Below are 13,842 nucleotides of genomic sequence, written 5' to 3'. Positions count from 1 at the left end.
TTCAAATACACCCCATACCAGAACCACCACAACAGGGACTCCCAAGTATGTGAAATTACAAGTTATATCTACTACTGTCACTGTACCTCAAAAGCAGTGACTGGAACAGAAGGCTTGCCAGGTACTTCCATCCCTATTCAACAAGGGCAACTCTTCCCACAACAAATAACCCTTCCTCACATACCTCAAAAGCAAATATCCTCAGGCACTTCATTCCTACTCAGCAAAGACCCCTCACTCCACAGCACATCACCCTTCCTCGGACACTCTCTTGCTTTATCCTGACACCTTATTCTTGGTCTCTGACATTACTAGCATGCTTCTAGGAAAATTATTAGCAGAGCTTCACACATCATAATAGCTTACAGTCCTACCTTATTTCCATCAAAATCCTTAACTTTAGAATAATACAGCATACCAATAATCCAGTATACAATACTGAATAATACATCATTGAATCTCAAGTTGCATATTTTATGTGAGCAGTGCATTTCCTGCCATATAATGCATACCGGTGAATATTGCGCATCCATGGTTTAGCAAGGGATATTCAGGGGGAAAAAAAAAAAATTGCACTAATCATTCATATTCACATCCACCAGTAATTTGTGAGGGAAAATAATTTTGCATTAAATCTGCATGTGTGTGCATATCTAACCAACAGAATGCTACTAATTATTCATATTCAGCATCAACCAGTAAGTTGAGGGAAAATAATTTTACATAAAATTATTTATTTAAGGTGGAAATACAGGAATATACAAATCTTCCACCACCGCCTTGCATTCACTAGCAGGAAATCATCTGACTTTAACAGATGTGCTTGGCATGGTTCAGTCACTCAATGCACCATGTATGTCCATACCTAACTCAGAGAATGCTTAGTTTACCTTTCATTTATGATGTATTTATGACAATACACAGTCACTGAAGTCTGGATTAATAAAAATCTTAATTAATAATTGGTAATATCGTCGAGTGATTTGCTTCTGAATGTTGGTGGCCTTTGTACAAGTCACCTCTACCTGTAGCCATATCCCAAACCATGGCCTTCATGGTATAATGCGGTGTGATTTTTATAGCAAAATATTGGAAAAATAAAGTGTGCAACATATGGCAGGAAGTATGGTTCATGCAATGAAAATGTGATTATCATCATGCCAGTCTCAGATCTACGAATATTTTATATTGATACTGGATATGAAAATAAGCTAATATTGTACAAAAATACCCTGAACATGATAACACGTAAAAAAATCTATAATTTACACAATTGAGGTAAGCACTCTGAAACAGTGACTTTGTACTGTAATGTAATTCCACTTATGACTGATATATGCTTCAGTTGGTTTTGTCAAGTGGAACAATTATCACTGCAGAAAGTTTACACCATGATTAATATTGTTGGGTCTGGTTAGTACTTGGATGGGTGACCGCCTGGGAACACCAGATGCTGTTGGCATCCCTACGTGTCAAGTGGGGTTGGTGGAGGATTAGTGCCCCTCCCTGTAAAACAATTAACTCTAAGCCATTGGCCACCCCGTCTGGGATACATGGCGTCTGGCAATGGATGGATGGATGGATTAATATTGTCAAGTATCTGTATTTATATACCTGTACAGTCAACAAAAAACAGTACAATTACTCACTGGCACACAAGAATTTTTTAACTGCATTACTTTAGAATGAATGAAATATAAAGACAGCCTTGGGCTGTTGGGAATAATCTGAGATTTTAGCTACCCAAAATTACCAAAACCAAAAAATATGGAGAAACTTCATTTTGGTTCAGCTTCATAAATTCACAGTTGTTATTTACTCATGATTTCCAACACCAAAATATTTGGAGAAAAATCACTCATGTTCAGCCTCAAGAATTTCTACTAACTCATTGAAGCTAATCTTTGAGTAATAATACTTCTTTTAGAAGAATTATAACAACACATGGAGAAGTTGTTTATTTCTAATACAGTATACAATATTTTCAACCAAACATGGACCAAAACCTGTTACATCTCCCAACAAACTTTTCCGTATGTAGATATAATTCCTCAATTTGAACCACTATGGTATCAAGATACAATACTTCTTTTGTTGACTGTGCATTATACAGTATATATTATTCTTATCTTAGCAAGAGCTTATACAGTACATCAGATGTGATGAATGAAGGTAGCAATGAGCAAACCATGGCAATCCACTGTCCCTTGTAAAAACTAGACAAAACCATAACCAAGTGCCCTGAATAATATTAGCTGCTTCAGTATGATTTCATTCAGCTTAGAGGAGATTCTCATACTGAAGGTGTTAGAAATGAATGGACTGTAAGTATGGAAAATGTGCTTGTTATTCTTGCAGTGTGAAGGCAGGAAAAGTGAGCAGCATGGAGTGAGGCAATGTAGTCAGTAACACACTCCAGTTCAGTGCAGGATGTTAACAATACCGATGATGACTCACTCCATTGGCTGTACACCCAGTGCCTTTGCCAACCTCCACTGAAAACACAAGAATCATTCATTAAATTTACAACCTTCCATGTAAGTAAATCATCATCCTAATCAAGTCTTTAGGCACCCACAACATGAAATGTGACGGGGCAGCAAAGGCACTCACTGGGAGAATTTAGATTACCACTACCATACAAAACTGAGCTACTGGGTATTGCTGGTAGGCTACACAGTTTCCTGGGAGTTAAGCAAAATTATTTCCTGGAACAAACACTAAAACAGGTACAGTACAGTAGAAGCTCACTGCACCAGATCAACTGTGGGGAAGCCCAATCCGATTAAGGCAAAAATCCGCTGTACCCGATATCTCAATGAGGTGAGATTTCAAGCACATGTTTGAAAATAAATCAGTACAACAGTATACTGTATTCTAGTACTAACAATGAAAACAACATCCACTATACACTAATGGGCCATAATTTCAAAATTTTGTAGTTTATTTCACATCCTTATCACTGCACTCCTTCATAAAACCCACTGTGCCCCATTTAATGGACAATATTCACTATAGCCAACTGGGGTCCAGTGGCTTCATAGTGTCCATTAAAGCCAATATCCAGTCTATCAAGGTACATTAAATCAAAGTTTTGATGCTGATATACCTTAAATAATTTTAATAATAAACCTTACCTTGTATGTTTGGAAAACGCATATCAATAATTGAGCTCATAAACTGGTCACACAGGGAGAGAGAGAGAGAGAGAATAGTTTGATGGCAAATTATACAATACTATGTTCCACCATACTCATTATCTCAACTCTGTAAGGTCTGCCCACCAAACTTTTTTAACCCCTTAACCCTTACACCCGGGCTTGTTTTGCTTTGACTTGTGGCTCCCGCGGGCATATTCACACTCCGACAGACTCTCTAAAAATATTTGCCAAAAATCAGTTATTAGTCCTAGAATATTAAAATCACATATACTTATGGCACATACCTTCAGCTTTCTCCTTGGGTGTTTGTTGAGCCTTCGTCGAGTACCGTAGGACTTGTGGAGACCTCTGAAGTTGGGTAACGAAGTCTCCACTTTACACTTCCCGACAACTCGTAATACGATTACCACAGCCTGATATTATCACTAGAAACACTAATCTATGATTCTTAAATAGTTTGGAATTCATACTCCCCCAAAAAAACACTGTGAAAGCAATGAAAATTACGAGGGCGTATGACCATCCCACTTCCGATCGTTCGTCGCTAGTGTTGTCTATTATTCATAAAAACACTCACAGTTTATATTTCTGTTACTATATAACACTTATATATATCTACAGTCTTTATCCATAAGTTTCCTTCAGTAATAGTAGTTTATTGTCACTGTAAGGATTCAATTTCTTTCAGTAAAATACGTAGCATTCACTTTCTCGTCCTGTATACTAGCATTGAGAGTGAATGTCACTTTCACCTTCACTCTCATAACCAATAGTATTCATACATGCTAGAGTGAAACTTTCACTTTCATTACTCCTAGTATATATACTCGTATTCTTATAATACCACTCATTTACATTTCTATTTACGTTCTCTACTTTATTTACATTATTTACATTTCTATTTTATTTACACTGTGTTATGCACTGTCACCTGAAGTAACTTATAAAACTATTTTCCACTGTTCACTTATATTTACATTCACTGCTTTCTTGCTGTTTACACATTATTTACACTTTATTTACAATTCCACTTGCATTGTTTTACTCAATAAAAAGATCATAGTCACTCTCTATCAACTGTCAGCCCTTTACCTCTTCCCACACGAGGTTTAGTAGGGAGTAAAGGTCACAGGGCCCTTTGCATGGGACTATAAAGCGACGGAAGTTAGCAGGAGCAAATCAGACATACTCCCACTTTCAAAGACGACAGTGAACTGATAGTGGTGGCCTCCTGCCGCCTGGCTAGGGTAGGTTCAATACTACCAACTTCAGCCCTATGAGACCTGCTAATATATAGCAATGAAATGATTGGCAGGAAACCAAGACAATACATAATAAATTAGGTAGTTCCAGGTGAATGTAAATATCACTTAGGCTACTCCCTTCCCTCCTTATATGTATATTTATTACGAAAATAGATTATACGGCATATTTCAAGGGGAAATAAACAGCGAAAATTAGCGAACAAGTGCACGTGAGGTGTTGTCAGGTGATAATTAGCCAATTCCAGGTGTATGGCACTATCACTTACCTTATTTCTTTTTTGTATATATTATTTGGTATAAGAATAGGGCATAGGGCTTATTTCAATGGATGAAATCAGTGGAAAATTCCAAGGAAGATTTACTTAGCGTAGAATACAGTGTGGTGGCCTGCAATAATTAGGTAGTTCCAGGTGAATGTAAATATCACTTAGGCTTCTCCCTTCCTTTCTTATATATATCTTTATTACGAAAATAGATTATACGGCATATTTCAAGGTGAAATAAACAGCGAAAATTAGCGAACGAGTGCACGTGAGGTGTTGTCAGGTGATAATTAGCCAATTCTAGGTGTATGGCACTCTCACTTACCTTATTTCTTTCTTGTATATATTATTTGGTATAAGAATAGGGCATAGGGCTTATTTCAATGGATGAAATCAGTGAAAAATTCCAGGGAAGATTTACTTAGCGTAGCACGGCCGGGCAGGCGAGAGGATAGGGTAATGAAGGGGAGGTAGGGAGGGGAGTCAAGAACGGGGAGAAATGGCTAAATTGTCAACAGTGGATGGGAGTACAGATGAGATCAGGAGTGCTGACTAGTGTTGGACATTGTCAGTACTGATAGATGATACAAGTCACCACTTCAAAGCCCGGGTGAATTCAAAATAACACAGAATCACAAAAGTGTCGCCCCGTGGTATGATCCCTTGCTCCCAAGCGTCACGAAAGTGATGCCCCACGGTTAAGGGATTAAACGCGGGGATGTCGGGAATGCGCTGTGACCGTACCGCGGGGATAATCGCACCTCGTCTTAGACTTTTTAAAAATATTTGCCAAAAATCAGTTATTAGTCCTAGAATATTATAATGACATATGCATATGGCACATACCTTCAGCTTTCTCCTGGGATGTTTGTTGAGCCTTCGTTGATTACCGTAGGACTTGTGGAGACTTCTGAAGTTGGGTAACGAAGTCTCCACTTTACACTTCCCTATACCCATAATATGGTAACCACTGCCTGATATTATCACTACAAACACTATTCTATGAATTTCAAGTAGTTTGGAATTCATATTCCAAAAAAAAAAAAAAAAAAAAAAAAAAACTGAAAGCAATGTAAATTACGAGCACGTACGAGCTTTCCATCCAAGCTTGTTCCCCACTGGTATTCTGAGGCGAAGCTGTCATTTGGTATTCATAAACACACTCACTCCCTTCCCAAGCTGTACTAAGGCCTCCTTTCCCTTGGAGCCGGGACAAACTTGGGACACAGAAGCACTTGTACTAGGGGTTTCTGTCACCATTTCCTCCACTGCCTCATCCCACGAGTCACCACAAAGATTGTAGTCGCTGTCCATTATAATCATTGATAAATTAGCCGGTTCACATTCCAGGGCAAAGTCACTTAGCCCTTTACCTTCCACACAAGGTTTAGTAGGGGTAGAGGTCACAGGGCCATTTGCAGTTGGCTCAGAAGTAGCGGAATTGGACGCGCACGAATCAGACATGGTTTCGCCTCGAAAGATGACAGTAAACTGAATGATGTGACGTATATGGGCAGGGAAGGGTTGACAATGTCAGCGTGGTGACAGCTTCTAATTTATATGCTATGAAATGACTGGCAGGAAATCTAGACAATACATACTGTAATAAATTAGGTAGTTCCAGGTGAATGTGAATATCACTTAGGCTCCTCCCTTCCTTTCTTATATATATTTTTATTATGAGAACAGGTCATACAGCATATTTCAAGGAGAAACAAACGGAAAATTAGCGAACGAGTGCACATGGGGTGTTGCCAGGTGATGATTAGCCCATTCCAGATGTATGGCAGTATCAATTACCTTTTCTCTTTCTTTTATATATTATTTTGTATAAGAATAGGACATAGGGAACATTTCAATGGATAAAATGAGTGGAAAAATCCGTCCAGGATTTGTGTAGCGCAGCGCGGCTAGGCAGACGGGAGGAGAGGGATTATAATGGGGGGTAGGAAAGGAAGGGAGTCAGGGACAGGGGAAAAATGGCTAAATTGTCAACAATGGATGGGAGTACAGTTGACATTAGTAGCGCTGACTACAGCTGGACACTGGTAGTACCGACAGATGATACAAGCCACCACTTAAAAGCCTGGGCGAATTCAAAAGAACACGGAATCACAAAAGTGTCGCCCTGCAGTATGATCCCTTGTGCCCAAGCGTCACGCAAGTGACTCCCCGCGGTTCAGGGGTTAAATAGCGCACCAACTAACCCAGCACAGTGTGATCATGATGGGAGCGTTGTGTAGTGGCAACTTTGTTCTTTGGTCTAGTGATAGCTGCATCACACCTCATCACTTAGTCATTGATGTACACATGCTTGAGTGAACATGTTTAGTGCACCTGACGAATTTTCTTCTATCTCCTCTATCATCTGAAATCGGCAACCTTTTGGGGTAGATTGCAACTTTGGGAACAAAAAAGGAAAAAGTCTGCAGGGGCCAAATCCGGAGAGTGGGGCTGCTGGGGGACAATACCTGTATAGTACTTTGCCATAAAGTCACGGCTAAGGAGCAATGCATTGGTAGGTACATTATCGCAGTGCAGCATCCAGGTTCTGTTTATCCACACCTCAGGCCTCTTCCTTTGCACCGTCTCCCTCAAACACTTCAGGATGTCCAAATAAAACCCTTTAATGGCTGTCTGACCATGTGGAACAGAGTTATGATGAACAATGCCCATCCAATAAAAACTGACGATCAACATCACCTTCACATTTAAGCGACTCTGACATGCTTTTTTTTTTTGCCACCGTGACGACTGTTTTTTTTGTTTCAACATCAAAGTCATACACCCCCATTAATTTTCATCACCTGTTATGACATTTTCAGAAAGTTTTCATTAGCATTTGAACATTCAAACAGCTCCTGACTGACTGTGACATGGTTCTCCTTTTGCTTATATGTCAGCAGATGTGGCACAAATTTTGTGGCTACAGAATGCATCTTCAGTTTTTTGGTTAAAATCGTGTGGCACAAGCTTCCATAGAATGCCTGCTTCTTCAGAAACTTCATGGACAGTCAAGTACGATTTTCACGGATCACAGCATGCACTTTAGCAATGTAATCATTGTCTCTTGCCATGGTAGTCTGCCCAGATTTGGGATCGTCTTTGGTGGATGTTCTTTCCGATGATTTGAACTGCCAGAACCACTTGTGACATTGTATATGGCTCAAACGATCCTTCCTATATGCCTGTTGCAACATTTGAAAGGTCTCCATAAAAGTTTTTCCCAAACTGAAACAGAATTTCATGCAGTCACATTGCCCTTCAAGATCCTTCAGTTTTCGACTTGTGGCAAACTGCCAAGTGCATTAACCCCTACACCCCGGGGATGTTTTTGCGCTCCTTGCGCGTCCCGCGAGGATATTCACGCTCCAACTGACTTTTTAAAAAAATTTGCCAAAAATCAGTTATTAGTCCGAGAATATTAAAATTACATATGCATATGGCACATACCTTCAGCTTTCCCCTGGGATGTTTGTTGAGCCTTCGTCGTCTACCAGAGGACTTGTGAAGACTTCTGAAGTTGGGTAATGAAGTCTCCACTTTACACTTCCCGATACCCGATAATATGGTTACCACTGCCTGATATTATAACTACAAACACTATTCTATGAATTTCAAGTAGTTTGGAATCCATATTCCAAAAAAAAAAAAAACACTGTGAAAGCAATGTAAATTACAAGCGCATACGAGCTTTCCTCTAGTGCTGGTTCCCTGTGGTATTCTGAGGCGGAGCTGTCATTTATTGTTTATAAACACACTCACACTTATATTCCTAGTACTTTGTTACACTTATTTATATATACAATATTTATCTATAAGGTTCTTTCAGTACTAGTAGTTTATTTTCACTCCAGGCATTCACTTTCTCGTCCTGTATACTAGTGTAGAAAGCGAATCTGTCACTTTCACTTTCATTTTCCCAGTATTCATACATGCTAGAGTGAAACTTTTACTTTCATTACTCCTAGTATATATACTCGTATTTTTATATTACTACTTATTTACATTTCTATTTACATTCTCTATTTTATTTACATTATTTACATTTCTATTTTATTTACACTATGTTATGCACTGTCACTTACAGTAACTTATAAAACTATTTTCCACTGTTCAGTTATATTTACATTCATTGCTTTTACTTGCTGTTTACACATTACAGTATTTACATTTCCACTTGCACTGTTTTAGAGTCACCAGAAAGATCGTAGTCTATCTATCTATTGCCAGACGCCTCAATCCTGTTTGGGGTGGCCACAAACAAATCGCCTCCACGTCGCCCTGTCCCCCGCCATTTCACTGCCCTGCTCCCAACTCACACCCCCCTCTCTCATATACAGTAGAACCTCTTTGGTCCGGACCCCTTTGATCCGGACTTCTGTTAATTCGGACAAAATTTAAAAATAATAAGCTCCAAAAATATGTTGAAAGTAATTCTAAAGTCATTTTCAGTATCGACGTGGAAAGCGATCGTCATTCGTTTAGTCTCAGATCACGCTAGGTCGCAACATGGGTGCCTGTTTAAACACGCGCTAGCATTCGTTCCATCAACTAGTTCACCAACCATTTATATTTTTACATTGTATTTCAAAAGTTAATCCTCCTTACCATGCCCCTTAATGCAAATGTAGCTTCTGCAATGAATAAAGGTGTTAAAAGGAGAAGTTTGCTTACACGAAAATGGGTCAAAATATTCTGCAGCGTTTAATGATTACTGTAGGTTATTTTTTGTACTTAAATGTGCTTTACTTGTACATCAAACATTAGCTTCTTGCCCATATGGGCGTTATCAATATGCCAAAGATGACAATGTATTTTTTCCTTACATAAGTTTTATTTTTATTCCAAATATTACAGTTAATTAAGTTATTTATTTTTTTGCCTACATGGGCCTTAGTCACTTACTACAATTTGAAATGTAGGCTAGTTTCTTGTCATGGCCTTACCTGTAAAGTATGCAATACAAAACTATCGTACATGATTAGTTTGGTTATTTTAGTATCCTTTCATCTTTTGCAGTTACGTAGGGTTGACATATGCCACATATGTTAATAATTAACAAACCTACCATATGTAGACAGTTTTTGGTATGAACTGAAGATTACCCTGATGGTCCGGACAATCTGCTAATTCGGACAACCCTTCCCCCCATATAGTCCGAATGAGAGAGGTTCTACTGTACCTCTCCACTCCATCCCTCCATCTCATCCTCGGCCTCCCCCTCCCTCTTCCCCCCTCCACCTCACTCACATACACTCTCTTCGTCAGTCTTTCACCCTCCATCCTCTCCACATGGCCAAACCACCTCAGTGTGTTCCTCATAACGCTTCCTATCACATCCACATCCACACCACAACGCTCCTTTATATCCTCATTCGTCAGCCTGTCTCTCCATGTGACTCCACAGGCTCCTCTTAAATAACTAATTTCCACTGATCTCACTCTTGACTTGTGTCCTTCCAACAACGTCCAAGCTTCACTTCCGTACGTTAGAGTTGGTATCACAATACTGTCATGTAGTAACTTTTTCACTTCCATGCTCACTTCCCTGTTTCTTATCACTGCTTTCAAAGAACCAGCAACCTTTCTTCCCTGCTGTACCCTTTCAAGCACTTCACCCTCCATACCTCCATCCTTACTCATCACACTACCCAAGTACTTAAACGTACTCACATTTTCCAATTCCTCACCATCCAACCTCGCTGTACATTCATTGACTTCACCTCTCTCAAAAACCATCACTTTACTCTTCCCTACATTTCAATGGATAAAATGAGTGGAAAAATCCGTCCAGCATTTGTGTAGCACAGCACAGCTGGTCAGGCGGGAGAAGAGGGTAATGGAGGGGTGGTACGGAGGGGAGGAGTCAGGGACAGGAGAAAAATGGCTAAATTGTCAACAGTGGATGGAAGTACAGGGGACATTAGCAGAACTGAGTATAACTGGACGCTGGTAGTACTGATAGATGATACAAGCCACCACTTGAAAGCCCGGGCGAATTCAAAATAACACAGAATCACAAAAGTGATGCCCCATGGTATGATCCCTTGCTCCGGAGCATCACGAAAGTGACGCCCCGCGGTTAAGGGGTTAACCCCTATCCGCCGGCTGACATGTATGCACAACAGGATTCAGGGCGCAGAGGGCTGCCGGTTGACTTGATATACCGCACTCACCTTCCCGCCACTGTTTGAGAGCGAGACCATTTTCTGTGATACCTATGGGGTAGGTAGGACCCCCAGGAACCCCACAGTTGCGCAGTTCAGTTTGTGCTCGGCAGTGGTAGCGAGAGGAGCCATGTCATCTTCCTTGACATTGTCCGATTCCATCCCACCGCATGAAGGGCCAATTGCCTCATCAAACCCCGCGAAAATTCAGCCCTTTGTGCTATGTAAAGGACTTAGTGACAATGCCATAGGATGTGCCCTTGACGATACTGTCTCCTCTCGTACACTCAGCTAGAGTACGTCCTCTGAGGAGATAAAAAGCTACGATGTGGAGAGCGAGCTCTCTCACCCTCCAACCCCTACATAGCCCTCCGACGTCAGAGAGGGCTCTCCGACTTCTCCAGGAGGAAGGGACAGTCTACGAGAGTGATGATTTCGGTGATGAGGAGGTGCAAGATGACCCAGGACATCAGGAAAGTGACTCGGACCTGTGGTCATCTGTGGAAAAAAATGCCGCAGAGCCGTTTCCCCCACACTCTCCCCTCCTGCTTGCCAACCTATCTTCCTCCAGTGCTCTCCCACACCTCAGCCTACCACTTCAAGGGCAGAATTTCCACAATCAGGCCCTTCGGGAGTGGTATGAGTACTGAGCAGGTGTGTGGGGAAGTGTAGTGTACAGCAGTGCAGAAGTTTGTGGATTTTCATAAATGAGTGAAATGTGTGATATTATAAGTGAATTATAGAAAGTGCTAAGATATAAGTCTTTTATAAGTTCTACAAGTGCATATAAGTGATTTATAGTAAGTGCAATATAGAAGCTGATACTGTTTATTGGATATTGGTTGGAAAATTATTGGATATACCTTGAGTTTGCCTACCTGTTACCTGAAAGAAAGCCACTTGAGAGCAGGCCACAATGAACAATAATACTTGCTTGGCTATACCTGAATTATTTCACACAATACTCAGGAGGATTGTGCCAAATATGAGCATCAGTGTGTCTGTGATGTGAAGTACAAATAATGTTGGTTATGTAAAACATTTATATGATTGTCACTATAACCCTGATTAGTACAAAGCAGTCTGATTGACAGTACAAATAACTACCTCATACTCTACGATCATGTGTGAAAGAGCAACAGCACTTACTTGTCAAAGTACAATTACCCGTAATCGTGATGTAAAGTGCAGTTCTAAGTGTCTTAGTAAAGGAGAAATATGATTATTTACGGAAGAAGTGAGTACAGAAAAACAACGAGATATTTCCTTTCCCACACACCTACAAGGCATAGTGGCATGGTGGTGTGGGCGGTAAATCCTTGGGTGAGCCACATGAACTGGGTGATGACTCATTTTTCATGGCGATGAGTAAGAAGGAATAGAAAAAACGAGTGGAATATTCCGCATTCCAAGGACGCATGGGAAGTGTTACAATCACCACTCAAGTCAGTGCTGCCAATGCTAGCTGGCTGGGCCAAGGCCATTGCCAGCGGTGCACGCTCTGAGCCGCGCACCAAAACGTGAAAAACCACTCGTTTTCAGCTCATCCTTACTCATCAACGGGAGCACCTAGAGACCTCGGGATAACTTCATTGGAAAGAGGAAGAGTTGGTGAGTTTTATGAACTTTCATTTGATTCTCTAGCTATTATAGTTTGTCAGATATAAGGGTTTGAAGTAAGGGTATTTTTTCCAAAATCTCGGAAATCGCCATAGGGAGGAGTGTGCAGCTGCCTGGAACCCCCCGGCAGCTAAGGGTTAAACACATGATTGCTCAAGAGTGTGTACCTTGATGACTAAGTGATGTGGCATGATGCAGGTAGTGTTAGAGAAGGGTCCCCAAACTTTTCAGCTCATCAACCCCTTCTTTCAGTTTTAGACTGTTCATTGATCTCCAAGCATTTATTCTACGAAAGTAATTTAATAAATAATTAACAAATAGTGTTATGATAGATGATGATGATGATGATCATCATCATCGAATCCTGTGTTGCCCCATGAGGAGCACAGGAGCCCGGGGCTAGGCATGTTGGTCCTGACATTTAAGATGAGAGTGACCAGCCTCACTCATCCCTGAGTGGCATTATGTGAGCAATAAACCCTAACCACCCTGCTCTGACTGGAGCACCTTAATTACCCACTTAACCACCAGGCACTATAATTTGGTTATGAGGTTACCACCCAGTGTAGTAAATGGTTTCCTGACGTACAGGAAACAAATTGCCTTATCACTCAGCGTAGAGTCATCCATAGGAAGAAGGAAGAGGAAAGAATGAAGGAAAGAAAGACAGAGGAGTACGGAAGAAAAGGAGGGAAGAGAGGAAAGGGCAGCCACTCAAGAGCAGCGCTACATTGAGAGAGTGGATGTTGAGTGCCCCCACCTACCACATGATAATAATAATAACAATAATCTGCCTATCTACAGCCTGATGCTATAATCTCGTAACGGGTGGCCTTTTTTTTTTTTTTTTTTTAAAGGAAGAAAGAACCATAGGCAATGAGCCCGCAAAACTGTTCCTTCCAAGAGAAAAACAAAATACAAGGGATAGCCAAATTCGAGATCCATTCATTTCGAGATGCCTGGACACACTGCGTTTGAAAGACTGGAGATCATAGGAAGCAGCAAATACAGACAGAGGGAGACAGTTCCAGAGTTGACCTGTTGCATAAATGAAGGACTGGGAGTAACGGTTAACTCTTGCATTAGAGAGTTGGACAGAAAAGGGGTGAGAGTTTGCTGCTAGACGGGTGCTACGCGCCCATCGTAGAAGTGGAGGAATGCATGCAGACAGTTCAGAGGAACAGTGACCACTGAAGTAGCAATAGAAAAGAGATAAAGATGCAACATTGTGGTGAAGAGACAGAGGTTGAAGGGAGTCAGTAAGAGGGGAAGAGTTAATGAGACGAAAAGCCTTTGACTCCACCCTATTGAGAAGAGCTGTATGTGGGGAGCCTCCCCACACATGAGAGTTGTACTCCACACA

General features: G+C 40.8%; 1 protein-coding gene across 2 annotated transcripts in view; it reads right to left on the bottom strand.

Annotated features, from left to right (window-relative positions):
• Positions 1 to 581: 581 nt before the first annotated feature.
• The window catches only part of LOC145417381 (putative oxidoreductase YjmC), a 295,734-nt gene continuing 282,473 nt past the window's right edge, over positions 582 to 13,842 (bottom strand). For both annotated transcript variants that reach the window (XM_080286058.1, XM_080286059.1), the window contains exon 10: positions 582 to 2,495. In XM_080286058.1, the coding sequence (XP_080142184.1) occupies positions 2,454 to 2,495 (42 nt within the window). In that variant the 3' untranslated portion in view covers positions 582 to 2,453. The remainder of the gene's footprint in view (positions 2,496 to 13,842) is intronic.

This window comes from Coenobita brevimanus, chromosome 110, assembly GCF_032717465.1.
Source record: "Coenobita brevimanus isolate Jiangsu-jjx chromosome 110, ASM3271746v2, whole genome shotgun sequence".
Taxonomy (NCBI): Eukaryota; Metazoa; Arthropoda; class Malacostraca; order Decapoda; family Coenobitidae; genus Coenobita; species Coenobita brevimanus.
The sequence above is the reverse complement of the archived record's forward strand: the minus strand, read 5'-3'. Positions and strand labels throughout refer to the sequence as shown.